At 42.2% G+C, this 17,299-nt stretch overlaps 1 protein-coding gene across 5 annotated transcripts in view; it reads left to right on the top strand.

Annotated features, from left to right (window-relative positions):
* The window catches only part of USP20 (ubiquitin specific peptidase 20), a 5,014,215-nt gene that overhangs the window by 1,212,558 nt on the left and 3,784,358 nt on the right, over positions 1–17,299 (top strand). For all 5 annotated transcript variants that reach the window (XM_044058629.1, XM_044058630.1, XM_044058628.1 and 2 more), the window contains exon 7: positions 1,629–1,698. In XM_044058629.1, coding sequence (XP_043914564.1) covers positions 1,629–1,698 — 70 coding nt within the window. The remainder of the gene's footprint in view (positions 1–1,628; positions 1,699–17,299) is intronic.

Below are 17,299 nucleotides of genomic sequence, written 5' to 3'. Positions count from 1 at the left end.
GCAATTACGATTCTACTTACACAGGACAAAACAACTACGGAAAGTTGACCAATTGTTTGTGTCTTTTTCAGAAAATAGAGCGGGATCCCCCATTTCCAAGGTCACAATCTCCAGATGGATTTCAAGCTGTATTTCCTTTATTTACTTCTCTGTGGGAAAAGATCTACCATTCCCAGTCAAGGCTCACTCTACCAGGGCTGTTTCTGCGTCAACGGCTTACCATGCCAGACTTTCTTTGGATGATATTTGTGCTGCAGCCACGTGGGCTTCCCCACACACCTTTATTACTCTTTACAAACTGGATGTGGCTTCTAGGGGCCGGGCTTCCTTTGGTTCCACAGTCCTCAGGAGTATCTTCCTTTGAGCCTCCCAGGATAGAGGTGCTAGGGATGCTGTCCCGTGAGTAAGAATGTAGGCGAGATTGGACTACATAACATCAAGAAGTTATATACTCACCATAACGTTTGATGTATGGTAGTCCATCTCGCCACACATTCTTACGTACCCTCCCACCTGCCCCCTTCCTGGAGGATTTGAAAGCTGAAATTGGCGTTGAGTACCCTTCAATGGCAGTTGTTTTTCTTATTCCCCTTGATAGTGTTCTGCTGTAGTGGGTTGTTTTATGCATGAGGTGCGATTGTGGTTTTGCAGCAAACTAGATCTGGGGCTATGGAGTAGTGCAACATGGGATACCTGTTTAGCCCAGCCAGTTAGAGACTTCGTGCTAGAAAATAAAAGTTGGCTGAGTCGGAGCCGATATTCAGCTCCGAACCTGTGAGTAAGAATGTGAGGCGAGATGGACTACATACATCGAACGTTATGGTGAGTACATAACTTCTTGTTTCCTTAATAATGTAATTTTTTTTCCAAACTGTTAATTTAACATTTTGTCAGTTGCATAATTGAATCATGGTTACTTGCCCTTGCTAAGCCATTACAATTACACCTATAATACAAAGTGGCACAAGTGCTTCCTGTCTGCCCATTAATACTAATGCTGTAATTAATGCACTGTAAAGTTTAGTTCTGCATTCAGAAGCAAAGTTTAAAACATTTTCTTTTAAACTGCTGTAAAGTAAAATTTTATTTTGCTATAAAAAAGATTTTTGTGCATGTAAACTTGATCTTTAAGATCCCTGCCTCATGCAGTCAGCTAGAAGCCAAAAGCTGTCACTGTAGGTAATTTAAAGGAGAAGTAAAAATAATTTGCAGAGAATGACTGAGTGGTTTCTCAAGACATGTTATTATTATCCATGTGTTATGTTTTCTAATAAGACAAGAATGAAGGAAATATCATCAATATATTTTGAGCCATACCTTGTAGATTTCGGTTTCAGAAAAAGTAATGCAGAAGTAAATGTACACTGTCATTAGTGAAAGTTGTCTTTTAGACGTGCAGCTGAAACTGTACTGGAATATTTTGAAAGGAATTCAGGCAGTGTAACTTTTTTGTTCATCCAGCTTTATTTGGTACAAGTAAAAGAGAGTGAAGTGTGTTGGAAATCTATCTAAAACATAAAGTAGATAATACATTTAATAGTGTTTTCTAATTAAAAATTTTGTCTTTTAAAATATGTGCAAAACCCATGTATGCTTTTTTCAAATCACCTGTTGAATAACTTTTGTAGGGCTGACAGGTATAAAGAATATTGGAAACTCCTGCTATATGAATGCAGCTCTGCAAGCGTTGTCGAACTGGTAGGCAAATCAGTTTTATCATAAACTTTTTTTTTTTCACCTACATTTGTGCTGTTTTTATATGTGCTTGTACATATAATCATTGTTTTGAGACATTGTCATGGAAATGTGTCTAACTGCATCCATGTGGCCTCAATTTCTGAATATTAAGTGGTGCTTGCATGGGAGGGTACTCACTTTATTAATATGCTTTTCTGAATATCTTTGTTACTGCTGTAGGGTAATTTGGCTGTTGTTTCAGCACCACCTGTCTTTGCCATCTACTGGTGTAATTTTACTGCCTAACTTAATCTAACATAGATTGTTTGATAGCAGTTCATTCATGGATACTCCAGCTTTACTGGGTAGGGGTAAGGGTAGTGGATATATAGTGAGTACTGCTCTTTAGTAAGCTGAATGGCTGTTTTTTTCCCTCTCAATCCTTTCCACCAGTTATATAATAGTTTGACTTTGAAGGTATCTTGTGATAGTGTTTAGTAAATGGCGAAAATGACTGCCATGAAGTTTGCCAGTAAAATGTGGCTTCCACTGCTGCTGTGAAATAGTAATTCTGCATCCCCAAGACTAAAGTAATGTCTGGTTGCTGTAAACCTAGTTTTGTCATGGAGTTTTTTCAGACCAGTTTATCACGTGATTCATATTCACTGACTCACTATTAGTTGATAAGAAATCCTTATTGTATTTCTATTTAGAATTTATAGTTAAAATGGACACTGTCCCATATACACAGAGACACACAAACATATGATGCATCAGTTTTGTGCAAGTAGTAGTTTTACCCCTTGTCCAGTTGTCCATATGCTTGTCCCTTTTCCATTTGCTGTCTATATAGTAGCTTAAACCCCTCTGATGACGCACCACTGTGTCATGCATTTCATCACCCTAGCACCCTTTCTTTGAAATATTTCCTCTGATCTCTCTTGAATACTTTACCTTTCTAATTCTCATGTATGTCCCTTTTCCCATTCTTTTGAGTTTCTCCGTACAAAATTGTATTATAAAGTAAGCTGTAAAGTGTTTTCTTGATAAAAGTAGAAATCATTGGTGTTGGAAAATATTGTAGCAGTTTAGTGGATACATATAGCAAATAGCCTCCCTTTCTACTTTATTGTATTAATAGTTACAAAACAGCTAATGTTTACTGGAAATACTTTAAAAGGCTTAAGATGAAGACGCTGAGTTTTAGTACGAAGTAAGCATTTGTGAATTATGTCTTTCACGTAATGATAGGTTAGTTTAACTTAATGTTAGATTAATAAAGTGTTAACCGAAGTTATTAATACACATTGAGAAAGCATGACCATTTTATTTTCTTCAAATAGGTATTTTTAAGATTCTTTTGAATATTTTCATATTATTTCTGATTGACTCTGGGAGCTTTTTCCAGGTAGTTGGAACAGTGTTGTTAATGATATTTGTGAATCATATTTTAGGTAAGGTAAAAGGGGGATCTGTACAGAGCAATGTTTTCTTATTTTCTGATCAGATGCTAATATTGATTTGGGGTTTGCTTTTTAATAGGGGGCAGTAGTTATTTGTTTAATTTAACAGTTAAAAGTTTTCAACAGCATGATTGGTCTGACTGTAATAGGCAATCAATTAATTTCCCTTACTGTTTAAAATGGTGCTCTTAAATAAAGAAGTTTTAATATTTTATTCCAAGTCATAGCATATTTTTGAAGATAGTAAAGCTATAACTTGTGGTGAATAATAAAGTCTAGGTTGGATTACATAATAGCAGTAGTTTTCCAAGCTTCCATAGCTAACAGGTAGAAAGCTTAGTATGCTGTAACAGTATTAGTACTTCGATATTCGTTTTCAACATGTGTTAAAGAACACTTTTTGTTCCAGTATAAGAAGCAAATATATTTATTTTGCCACAGCTGGAAACATTTCACTTAGTGGGTCCGTTAATATTACAGGTTGAGCTTAGATTAATCTTTGTCGCAGGGGTATAGCCAGAAATAGGTTTTGTACTCCGTTCTGATGTTTTTGTGCCCCCTCCTTCCCACATACATAAAATTGTACTCAATCTTCAGAATACTGGCCTTGTACTAAGGAAGGAGGCACATTATTTTTGACTGTCAGTTAACCAAAAAGAGCTATTTTTAGAGGTGTACTCTTACAAACAAGCATTTTTTTTATATAACTTTGTGCTGAAAATAATTGTTTAGACAGCTGTAAACACTGTGTTCTTTGAGTAAGTATGCTTCCAAGAGATACTGCGAAAGAAATGTACTCATTTGAATAAATTGAGTATACCTCGCTACACCCTTGCTTTGTTGTGTTCCAAAGAAAATAACATTTTTAGTATTTAAACATAATTCAGTTTCTTGTAACTAGTTCCAAAGTAGTGTTAAATCATATCACCGAATGGAGTTTAGTATCACAGAAGTTTAATAAGTACTGTATTATCTGCATACATTAAGAAGATTAAATCTGATAGTTTCCAGTGAGGGTCGTTTATAAAATGAGAAAAAAATACTAAAGGCCCCATGACAGATTATTGTGGTATGTCACTATTTAGAAGGTGGTAATATTTCTTTTTATTGGAATACTGCAAATTTGCATTTTTTGTTAAAATGAGAAAACAATTACATATGTCATGTGAGAAGATGTTTTCGTGTAATTATGGAAGAAATACACTGTAATAGGGAAGCTCAAAAACTGTTTTCAGGTCAACAAATATAACTCCTCTTACCTTTGTTACTGTAAATGGGGTTTGGTAGTGTTGCTCATCCCTGTCTAACGTAGATGATGAACAGGTGGGGTAAGTTCGTTTAGATGTTTTATTACATGGAAACACATCAGGATGGATAGCAGCATCATAAAATATAACTGAACTGATAGAACTTACAGACATACATGCTTACATCTTATAGGTTCATAGGTTGGTACTAGGCTATCGGCCCTAGGGCCTATACAAGCCCAGCGATAACAATTCCCTGGCTATTTCTTCCCACAATATTTACTTCCCTGGACCCCTGTCTAGCAGGGAGACTGATGTAATCCCTGGGGTGAATTTCCTGTCTCCCATCCACTCGTCAAGGTTCCTTTTGAAGAGGGTCAAAGAGGCGCTCTGCTTGACATGTATGGGCAGTCTATTCCAGAGTCTGGGGAGTCCCTGGGTCAGGAACCTATCCCTCCAGCATGTTTTGTTCATTGTGATGACAAGGTTTAGATCCCTGGAGCGTGTGGCTCTGAGGGATTTGGATTTCTTTAAGTGTAGCATGTCCACAGCTCTGGAGTCTGATTTGAAGAAGTAAGTCAGGTTCAGGAGACAAGATCGGCCCTTCACGAACTCAAACTGGGTGGGGTCCAGTGTTTGAAGGTTGCCAATGTCTTTGCTTATAAGTTCTATGATAATACATTCCATGGCCTTGCAGATCAGGCTTGTCAGAGTGATGGGGCGGTAGTTCCCAGGATCCAAGGTGGATCCCCCTTGTGGAGTGGGATAACTGTAGCTGTGCGCCACTCAGTGGGCACGAAGCCTGAAGTGAGACTATGATTAAACATGACACTTAGGTGAGGTACCAATTCATTTTGTAGTTTATGTAGTACACAGCCCGGGATGTCGTCTGGTCCCATGGATGCTGTATTCTTAGCTTTGGAGAGTGTGCTTTTTACCTGTGTGGCCGTTATTACTGGAATTTGGCAATCTTTCTGTATTGAGATGGGGACTTTAGGAGGTGAGAGGGGAGTGAAGTTGGCACTGAATCGATCTGCCAGGATATTGGCAATATCCTTGGGATCAGTATATTTAATGCCATTCTGTTGTAGCTCAGAGTAGATCTGAGCATTGCCATTTAGATTCTTGACATAGCTATAAAATCCCTTGTGGTTGTCTTTGGAATCTTTGACAATTTTATTTTCGTAAATAGCTTTGGAAGATTTTATGAGGGGTCTCAGCTTCTTACTGAGGCTGGTAAGGGAGTTTTTTTGCATCTTGGGATTTTCCTGTTTTCTGCACAGTTTCTTCCTTTTGTTGTAAAGTTTGTTTATGGCAGGGGACCACCAGATTGGCTTCCTTTTTTTGGGGGAGTGTGTCTTGGTTCTATTTGGGATGGCACGATTCATGCACAAGTGGATGTGCTCATACAGTGCCTTAGTATAGGATTCAGCAGTCGAGCTTTCAGTTCCCATCTGCATGGGTGTCATGAAATTTGTCACTTCTGACTTGAGTAGCATGAAGTTGGCTTTAGAGAAGTTTTTTTACGGAGGTTTCCTTACTGAGGGGTGGGAGAGGGATGTGGATGTCAAGGGTGATTAGCTTATGGTCAGACCTGACCAACGAGGGGGTGATCATAGGTGTGGAACATCGATTTCCCATGTTAGTAATGACCAGGTCTAGGATATTGGAGCCCCTGGTGGGACTATGGATTAGTTGATCCAGGGCATTGGAATTTATGAATTCCAAGAACCGTTGGGCAAAGGTGTTGGTACACAAGTAGTTTTCCCAATTAATGGCAGGTTAGTTGAAATCACCCAGTATTAGGGTAATTGGTTGTATCTTAATATTTTACAGTATGTTTAGAAAAGTGTAGTGAGAATCTTGGGGCATGGCGGGGGATCTGTAGCAAGCTACAATTTGGATTGCAGTCTTACCTAGTGTTAGTTGCACCTGGAGAATTTCAGACACATTGTGTTGGGCAACTAGCCTGGTGGTGTGAATATCCTTGGTGAATATGGACACTCCTCCACCTTTAGTGTTTCGATCCTGGTTTGGTGGCCAAAAGTGTGGTAAGAGTTGTAGCCTGGTATTATTGAGGTGCCCTCTGGAACCTTGAACCAGGTCTCAGTTACTGCACAGATATCATTGTTCTCCATTTTTAGGAGTGCCTCGAGAGAGTGCATTTTGAAGTTTAGACTTGTAGCATTACCTTCAGATTTTGCATGCTTGTACCTGTTACAGTGGTGGTTTTGTCCTTTGAACTTTTCCTAAAAAAGGCACTGAAGGGGTGGCAAGAGCCTTAGCCAGTAACCTGAATCCCAGGGGTAACATGTGCAGACCATCTCTGGCAAAGCATCATGGTCTCCCGATCATATTGTCCCAGGCAGATGGATACTGGATCCCCTTTGAATGACACCAGAAGCTTAGCTAATTGTTGAAGTCAATCATTTTGTCCCTGTACTGTGGTATCATTCTCGGTGAAAGCAGGATGCTACTGTGGGCTAGGGCCATACCTGCCTGGGCCACATGATCCGACAACTCTTCCATGTCTCTTTTCATGTAGTCCAGGCAGGTACATCTCAAGTCATTCACTCCAACATGGACATTGACAGAGTCATATTTGTATTTGTTGTGGAGTGACTTGAGTGATGCGTTATGTGGCAGATTGTGGCACTCGACAGGCAGCTGACTGTAATTTTCTCCTTGATCAGCCAGGTGAGTGGGACATCAGTGTGCCTGACTATAGAATCACCTATGACTAAAGTGTTGGGTACATTGTCTTGCCTTAGGGGCTGTTGTTGGGTGGCACACTGGTGTTGTGAGCTATGTGACACTTTGGTTGTGATTGGTGTTTGTTTGCATTTCAGCTTCGGAGGTCCTTGTTGCTTGTTCAGCTTCGGAGGTCCTTGTTGCTTGTACAGGTTACTGTTAAGGGCCTCTGCATATGAGGGTTTAGTGTTGCTATGTGAGGGTGTTGGTGGGGTGGGTTTAGAAGGGCTGTGTGTTGCTTGAGGTGTAGTGCAGGTGTTAACCTTCTGCACTTGACTGTCTAGCACAATCTTTGGTGGAGAGAGCTTTGCTTCCAGTTTGCCTATATAAGTGCATCTCTCGCAGGTAGTAGTGTTGGGTGGTAGGAGGAGAGGGTTGTCTGTGTACATGAGGCAATTGGTGCATTGCCCCAGTATGCCCAGATTCACCAGGTGGACAGGAGAAATCAGTGGAAGGTGACCCTTGGACATGCCTGGTTTGGTGCTTTTTTTTGTAAAGTACAAGAGCTGTTTTCCCTTACCTTAGCAAAGGTACTTTGCAATTGTAGGCTGTTTAGTGCCTACGATTAATTTATCCTTATTAACAAGGAGAGCTGAGTGCTTGTATCAGTTTAAGGTTAGAAAATCCTTCTACATGGCCCACCTAATCATTAAAGAGTTTGCATCCAGTACAAAAGAGGTCATTGTGCCCCTCTACTCATAACTCATCAGACCCGTTATAGAGTACAACTCCCCATTTGGGATGTACCTTACAAGACACCTGCAACAGCTGGAAAGACCACAGAAGTACCTCACCAAGAGGATCACTGGCCTCAAACAGATGCGCTATGCAGCTCAACTGAAGAAACTCCAGCTGTACTCGGTTGTATACCACCTACTCAGAGGTGATCTCTGCCTGACATACAAGGCCATGTCTAACCCAGAATTGATTGACATGCTCCACCTAAAGAAAACCTTATCCCCTCGAGCCACACACTCTAGGGATCTAAACCTCACCACAACGATAAATAGGACATGCTGGAGGGATAGATTCCTGTCCCAGAGACTTCCCATGCTTTGGAACAAGATTCCAATCTACATTAGGCAGAACTCCTTGCTAACACTCTTTAAAAGAAACCTTGACTAGTGGATGGGAAACAGAAAGTTTACCCTGGGGATCAGTGGCTGTGCTAGACAGAGGCACAGGGAACTAATCTAAGGGGGCGGCGAAAGCCAACACATTCTGACTAGGCTTATAAATGCCTTTGGGCAGATTGCCTAGTACCTACCTATGATCCTATAAGGCTTCTTAGTGCTTTCCAGCAGGTTTTAGAGCAAGTCCTAGTCACAGGGATGCTTAAAGGTAAGATGAAAAAAATGGTTTATCCTAAACACTGCAGCGTGCACTAGAGGAGTTAGATGTGAAACTAGGTAACTTAAGATGTTAAGTTGTCTATCTCGCCTTCATTCTTGCTGGATGGGTTCGGAGCCGACCTCGGCTCCGACTCGGCCACTCTAAAAGCTCGAGAGTTGGTTCCACCGGCTCGAGGCTCCCCTTATATCCCACAATGCTAGGCGTGAGTTACCTCAGATCTCGTTTGCCGCTACAGCGATCGAGGTGTTTGGTTTCTACCGGCTTCTTGGTGAGTAACTTTGGAGTAAAATTTAGTATACTTAAACCCCTTTAGTTTTAATTTTAACAGTTGTTTCCCTTAGTTTAGTGGATTTTCTCCCCCTTTCTCTCTAAAATCCCATTTTTTCCACAAGAACTTATAAGTTCTTCCTCGGGCCTTTGGGCCTTTTTTCTTCCATCCCCTAGTGGTGTGTGTGTGTTTTTTCTCAGAATTTAAAACTTTGGTAGTTTGTTTTATTTTTTTGAGTTTAAAATAGGATAGGGTGTAATCAGTGTGTTTGACTGGGTGTGTGTGATTACACTTTTCTAAAATGTCTAAAGACTCAAAGGTCTCAGGCTTCAAGAAGTGTGACTCGTGCTGTCAGAAAATGTCTCTGACAGACGGTCACACTTCTTGTGTCTACTGCCTGGGACCTTTGCACCTGCAGGACTCCTGTGCTGTATGCCACGGCTTCAGCCCCAGGGTCCTGCAGGAAAGAAAAACAAACTGATTTTGAGAGGTTTACTCAAGCCTGAGGGTTCCCTTACTGTCTCTTCGGGAAAGCCCTCCAAGGCTTCTAGGTCCTCGGCTCCAGCTACTGAGCCGAGACCTAAGGCTACGAAACCTCCGTCTACATCGGCTCCGGCTGGAGCCGATGAGTCTCAGTCTACAGTTTCTGTGGTTTCCTCTGCTCCGGCTGGAGCCGAGGTATTGGAAATTCCTGTGTCGGTTCCGACCAGACCTTCGGAACCGACATCTAGAAAGAGGTCTAGGTCACCGTCCCTTGGCTCCGTTCATTCGGCTCCAGCATCTCCTCTGCTGTCTGAACGGAGCCATAGATCTCACTCCTCTAGGTCATCGAGGCTGTCGGACCATGACCTTCAGAGGGTAGTGAGTCGACTTCTTAAGTCCGAGGCACTGGCCCAAATGCTTCAGAGCCCGACTCATCAGTCGATGCCTGACCCTGTCCCTCATTATGTTCCTCCTCCGACTCTGTTGAGCTCGGAGCCGGGCGCTGAACCGAGACTGTGGTAGCGTCGGAGCCGATACAAATGTCTTTGGCTCCATCGTCGGCTCCGATTTCTTCCTTAGAAGAATCTCGGCGCCGGACTTCCATCGTCGGCTCCGAGGGGGTGAGTGGCATCGGACCCTTGTCCGACCCCGCTCTCCCTCTGCGGGCTTCCGCGCTGGTGAGTTCGCGTCCGACATCGGCCTCGGAGCCATCACTGTCAGTGCCGAGGGAGGTTTTTAGCTTTTCGGAGCGGGGACCTCTGGCTCTGCCTGACAGGGGTGCGTTCGAGGTCATGCGGAGTGTGTTAGAACCTGGTTCTACTCCACAGTCGGCTCCGTCCGCCCCTCCCTCTTCGGTGCCTCAGGTCAAGTCGACTCACTCCCTCATCCCGGACCGCAGAGAGCCAGCTCCTCAGGAATCCCCTGTGGGGATCTCATCCTCTTCCGAGGCCTCTCCTGATTTGGCAGAAGAGCCCCCTCGGAAGAGAAAGTGTAAGAGGAAACACATAGACTCACCTGAGTCCGTCACCTCTGACACAGATTTAGAGGATTCCGAGGGTTCCCCCCGTTCCTCTTCTGAAGATGTCTCATTTGCAGACATTCTAGAAATCCTTAAGCAGAGGGGAAATCCGCAAGCAATCTCAAGGGACTTCGCCTGACGCACAGAGTCGGTTCCCCGCCAGAGGCAGAGGGGGGAACAACAATGGTAGACGTCGCCCTAGAGGCAGGGGGGGTCCACAGAACCAGGGCAATCGAGAGACTTTCTCCGATAAGCCTTTTCAGCATCCCTGAGGTGTTGCCCGACTGTCCACCTTCGGAGGCAGTCGGGGGAAGATTGTCACTGTACCCAGAAGCCTGGCTATCCCTAACTCGAGACAAGTGGGTACAGTCCATCATTTCTGAAGGCTATTCCATTCCCTTTCTTTGCATTCCAAACCGATCAAAAAAATCCCTTCCAGATGTTCCACCCACTCAGAGGGATCTTGCAGCTTTGGAAGTTTCAAAACTGCTTGCAAAAAGAGCAATTCAACCAGTTCCAGCAGACCAGCAAGGATCCGAATCTACTCCAGGTTCTTTTAGTTCCAAAAAAACAGGGGACTGGAGACCAATTTTGGATCTCAGTATCTTGAACAAGTCAGTCAAGAAAACACGATTTCGGATGGTCACGCTACAGTCCATACTTCCCCTATTGGGAAGAAAAAACTGGATGTGCTCCATAGACCTTCAGGATGCGTACTGTCATATAAAAATGAACAGACGCTCCAGAAGATTTCTCCGCTTCAGGCTGGGAACCAGTCATTTTCAATTCAGAGCCCTGCCCTTTGGACTCACCACTGCCCCCTGGGTGTTTACCAAATGTATGGCAGTGGTAGCTTCTCACCTGAGACGTCAAGGATTCCAGGTGTTTCCATATTTGGACGACTGGCTCCTTACAGCTCCCACCGAGCATCTTCTTCTCACAGCCAGGGACTACACCTTTCGCACTTGTCAAAACTTAGGCATTTCAATAAATTGCGAAAAGTCTGTTTTGTCACCTTGTCGTGTTATTACCTTCATAGGCGCAATTCTAGACACAGTCAACATGTCTGCGAGGCTAACAGATCAGAGAATAACAGACATACAAAAACTGGTCTCGCTCATCTTCAGCAGCAACAAAGTCAAAGCCAGGTTAGTTCTGAAAGTATTGGGGATTATGGCGGCTGCCATACCTTTGCTTCCATTAGCCAGATTCCACATGAGAATCCTTCAATGGATGCTCTTCACACAATGGTCATACCAGCAACTTCCGATGTCCCACACCATTATGATCACGCAAACATGCAGGAATCATCTTCTGTGGTGGATGTCTTCCCCTCAGCTCTTATTGGGAAGACCCTTTGTTCCTCCCCCTCCGGTTGCTACACTGACAACGGACGCCTCCCTGATCGGGTGGGGGGGGCATTATCAGGGCAGAACTGTCCAGGGCACATGGCAACCAGAAGAATGCCACTTGCACATAAATGTTCTAGAGATGAGAGCAGTGCTTTTAGCGTTGCAAGCCCTTCAAGACTCTCTTCCCTTGGGAACGATAGCAATCCAGACGGACAATATGTCTGTAGTGTGGTATATCAACAAACAAGGCGGAACCAGGTCCTACCCCCTGTGTCGAGAAGCACTCAGACTGTGGCAATGGGCGATTTCTTCTCAGCGGTTTCTGATAGCAACGCACATCCCCGGGAAGTCCAATCAAATCGCGGACAAGTTGAGCAGAGCTATCCTCATGCCTCACGAGTGGTCTCTGAAAGACTCTGTTGTGAGAGAAATTTTCTCAAGTGGGGTCAGCCTTGCTGCGACCTTTTTGCTACTCCCCAAAACAGCAAGTGCAGAGATTATTTCACCCTATTCCCTTTACCAGGCCAGCCCAGCAGAGACGCTCTAGTCCAAGTTTGGCCCCGGGGACTTCTGTATGCATTTCCTCCCTTCCCACTAATCTCTCAAGTGATACAGAAAGCTATCGCTCAGAAGGCCTCTTTGATCCTCATTGCTCCTTACTGGCCTCGACAGGTTTGGTTCCCCTTTCTGCATCATTTTCTGTTGGAGCGACCTTGGCATCTGGACCTAGTTCCAGATCTTTTGATCCATCAGTCGGGTCAGTTTCATCGCTCCCTTCCCTCTCTGAACCTCACTGCTTGGTTCCTCCAATTCCAACCTTAGCCAGGCTTCCTCAAATATCTCACTCTGTTCGAGATATTTTGATAGCTTCCCATAAATCTTCCACTAGAAAGATTTATTTGAGTAAGTGGAAACGTTTCGCCTATTGGGCTCAAGGAAGGGACATAGATCCTTTCACTGCTTCCATCCAAATGGTCCTTGATTTTCTAGCTGAACTCTTCCATGCAGGTTCATCTCCTTCTACTCTTAAAGTTCAACTGGCAGTTATTTCTAACTTTCATGTGGGTATTTCAGAGTCTGCCATAATGTCCCACAAGCTTTGCAAAGCCTTTTTGAAAGGGGTTTTTCTACTCAGACCTCCTATAAGAAATCCTCCTCCTCCTTGGGACCTAAATTTAGTTCTTAGTTCTTTGATTCTTCCCCCTTTCGAACCTGCAGCCTCCTGTTCTTTAAAATTGCTATCATGGAAGACTCTCTTTCTGGTAGCTATTACTTCAGCTAGAAGAGTTTCAGAACTTCATGCACTCAGCTGTCGACCTCCTTATCTGTTGTTCCATAAGGACAGGGTATCTTCTGAACCAACCCGTCCTTTTTGCCTAAGATAGCCTCGGCGTCTAACCTAAATCAAAGCATTGACCTCCCTGTGTTTTTTCCAGAATATTCCAATAGGTCTGAACAAAAATTGCATTGGTTAGATGTTCATCGTCAATTAAGGTACTATTTGGATAGAACCAAACAATTCAGAAAATCTGACCAGCTGTTTGTCTCCTATGCAGAAGGCAGAAAGGGACTTTCAGTTTCAAAGGTATCATTATCTAGATGGCTAACATCTCTGATTTCCCTTGTTTATGAAATTAGACACCAAAAGCTGCCTAACAAACCTAAAGCCCATTCCACCAGAGCTTTGGCTACTTCTATAGCCTTCCAAGACAGACTGCCTATTGACACCATTTGTGCAGCGGCTACTTGGGCTACTCCTCACACTTTCATTTCTCATTATAAGTTGGATTTAGCTTCTAGGCATAGAGCTAACTTTGGTTCCACTGTTCTCAAGAGTCTGTTCCGTTAGGCCACCCGGGACAAGGTGCTAGGGACGCTGTCCCATCCAGCAAGAATGAAGGCGAGATAGACAACTTAACATATAGAAGTTATGTTCTTACCATAACGTTCCATGTTAGTTGTCTTCTTCTCGCCTTCTTCTTGCGCCCCACCCTCCTTCCCCCTGGCCTGGACAGACCTAGAGGAGTGTTGATTGTGACCTCTCTTTCTACCACCTCTTACTTTAGGTATATGCTACTGTGCATATTTTCCTGGATCAGGATGCAGGTCACCCTTCTCTTCTCCCTGGTTTATAGAGGTGGACTTTGTTTATAGTTATTCTGTTACTAGTATAAGCTGGGTCTAGCTTACAAATGAGATCTGAGGTAACTCACGCCTAGCATTGTGGGATATAAGGGGAGCCTCGAGCCGGTGGAACCAACTCTCGTGCTTTTAGAGTGGCCGAGTTGGAGCCGAGGTCAGCTCCGAACCCATCCAGCAAGAAGAAGGCGAGAAGAAGACAACTAACATGGAACGTTATGGTAAGAACATAACTTCTATTTTTACCTGTCTAAAAAATTAAGTTTTAGTGGAGAGTCACTATTTTTAAAACAGCAAGATAGATTGAAAGGGGGTGGTCACTTTTGTATTCCATTACTGTGGAATACAGTAGGAAGGCCAATAAATTTAAATAGTTGAAGGGGAGTGATTTCACAAAATGATAATTTTGCGCTTACTCACACAAGCCAGTAAAAGCAGAGAGGAAATGAGATATATGGTCAAATTAACATAAGGGGCAGGCAACTAGAGACTGTGGTGTTTAAGAACACAACAGTAACTGGGTGGAAGGGTGGGGAAAAAATTTCTGCCCGACTCACAAGAGACAGAGCTGTGGTCTCTTTTCAAGTTTTAATATGCAGTTAAAAGCAGAGTATAAGTAAAACACAAGGTAAAGATAACAAATCACACTATTCATAATAGAAAAAGGCAGTCAAGTAATACAAAATGCAACAAATAAAAAGCAAACTAACCTTTCCCCCACAGCAAAGTGTAGCACAGTCTGGGTGAGCCTTTCTAGTAAAGCCTCAACAGCTTACTACAAAATGGCAGTCAGGCTCGCACGTGCTCAGTATTTATACACAAGGAATGTTTCTGAGGTTCAAGAGATTCAGGAAAACATCACTATTGTCCTGTTTCGACTTCTCTAGTAACTGTTTTGCACTTTGAACTGCATGTTCTGCCAAACCATTTTGACTGCGGATACTCTGGGCTGCTCGTGACATGAGAAAAATACAACTCTTTGGCAAATCATTTGAACTGTTTGGATTGCAAACTGTGTGCCATTGTCGGAAATAACTTTGTGCAGACTACCATGGACTGCAAAATGACGCTTCATCTAAGTGATGACAGTATTGGATGCTAGATTAGGAAGTGGGTTAATCTCAAACCAATTTGAATAAGAGTCTACTAACACCAAATAATGTTGACCATTCCACTCAAACATATCAGTGGCTGCTGTCGACCAAGGTGTAGTTCAGGAATCTGGTTTAGCTGAAGTGGTTCTTTCTGTTGATGTGATTTAGTACTATTCAGTGGCGGCTGGTGACTTCAAATTAAAGGGGGGCTGCAGGAGACAGCTGAATGGGTGGGGCCAATGGGAAGGGGTGTAACCAACTAGAAAGGGGTGGGGCTATGCTCAAAACCACAGCAACTGGAACTTTAATTAAATACGCTGCCCTGAGTGCCAAACTGTCATTACGAGAGTCCAGTCAAGACAAAATAATGTTTAGAAGAAAAAAAATATTTCAATGCATTGGCTACATGACAACTTGTTTAATATCTAGATGGCAACACAAAGGTTGTGAGGCATGAAAAAATAAATTGCTTTTTAAATACATTACTGGCATGCCAGTCAAAATCAAGTATAAAAAAAAACAAGCAGCACTCAGCTCAAACCACTTCTCCTTGCACTGCAGTTCTAATTATAATTTATATTCAGTTTTATAAAATTACCAAGTAACATGCTGAAAGTAGCAATCTCTGTGATACGACCACTTGTAAAAATGTTTCTTATCCAAAAAAGACCTGCTGCCTGACAACAACTATCTACTTGTTTCATGGAAAACAAATGATCAAAGTAAAAAATGAACAGCGAACAAAAAATAAGCTCAAGATAAATTACTTAAAGGATTACTCCAGAAGTTATGGACCACAAATGATAGATCGGCATTCTGTTTACTTTACGGGTAAAGTCTGCAAAGATAACTGCAAGTCTCCAACAAATGTCATGAGCTTCTGAAAATACTGTAATCTTGTCCTTTATTACAAATACTGTCATATGCATTTCAGTACCTAAGGCTACAATCTCCAACAAGCTTACTTGATGGTCATTAAAGCATTGCTACTTTAATACAGAGCAACAGGTCACTGCAACAGCATGCATTTTCTGAATAATAAGAAGCATAAATCAACAGTATAAAAATATGACAGAAAACCAGAACATTCTGCAAAATCAAGGACAGATGAAAAGCCACTGTTGTACTTGTGGTCTACCTTGGATGGGGGAATACTCTGCACACTTGCACTGCATAACTGCTCCTTGCCTTGCTTGGACACATCCAGAGCCACTAAAATGGGGAGTGGAGTGCAACAAGTAGGACACAGTTTGAAATTGGCTGACAGTGATGGCTCTGACACTCATACCTCTCAACCTCGGAGCAAGAAATCTGGACAAAGCCATACATAGAAGTAGGACAAAGGCCCAAAACTAAAGTCAATTTTTAAATATTGCTCTCATAAACTTAGAAAGATAATAGAATAGTAGTAGGTCTTGCATTAGTATGAATTTTTGAAGGGTATGAAATCTAAAACTCAAATGTCTGCCATTATTTTCTAACTTCGATCTTTAATGTTTTGCTACTAATTTGCCAGAAAACCACAATTTTATGAAAAACAGACCAAATATGTTATCCAAAAATATAAAATTGAAACACAATACAGCTGGGAACCTGTCAAAGAAGGGACACCTTTTTAAAATTAGTACTGTTAACTTGAGCAGCTGACAAATAAGAGCATCTACATGCATTTCTGAAATAAAAGTAATCTATAACTCTGATCATTACAGTTATTCATAATTGTAAACCCCCCACGTTTTCTTCCAAAATTGCCATTTTACAGAGGGATTATTAGGGGGAGAGCAACATTTTGAACCAAAATTGGGGACAGTTGAGAGGTTTGGATATTCCAAATTCTGTAAAGCGATTTATTTGCATGTACCTCTCTACCTCTTAATACAGGAAATCTGGACAAGGCCAAATATATTGGGGGAACATACAAACAGTATTAAAAATTGCTCTTGTATAAACTTAAGACATTTGATAGAATAACAGGTCTTGCTTTAGCATGCATTTTTCTGAAGGTTATGACATCTGAAACTCAATGTCTGCCATTGTTTATTGACTTCATTCCTAAATGATTTGGCAGAAAACCACAAATTTTATGAGGAACAAACCAAAAATAAGAAGCAAAAATCTATTCATTCTGCAAAATTCTGGACAGTTGAGAGGTATAATTCAGCCTGGGCTGTCTGAGTTTGCTGCCCTTCTCCCCCTCACAAAATCATGGTCGAATGGAGCGTCCCCCCCTGCAGCCATTCCAATGTCCCATTCCTTGGTTATTTCGCCCCATTTACTATAAACACTGTAATGTGCATACTGCTTTACTTCTGTGATGATATGGATTTCATTTGAAAGTTTTATTTTATATTTTACAGCATAAACCTTAATAGATATCTGCTAAACAAAGCAATGCAGTGTCACAATGAAAATAGACTTAGCATTAAAACGTCTCTGTCCTTAAAACTCGCATTC

The sequence above is a fragment of the Protopterus annectens genome, chromosome 16.part0 (assembly GCF_019279795.1).
Source record: "Protopterus annectens isolate FY-2018-M chromosome 16.part0, PAN1.0, whole genome shotgun sequence".
NCBI lineage: Eukaryota > Metazoa > Chordata > Ceratodontiformes > Protopteridae > Protopterus > Protopterus annectens.
This window is presented reverse-complemented; position numbering and strand designations above follow the sequence as displayed.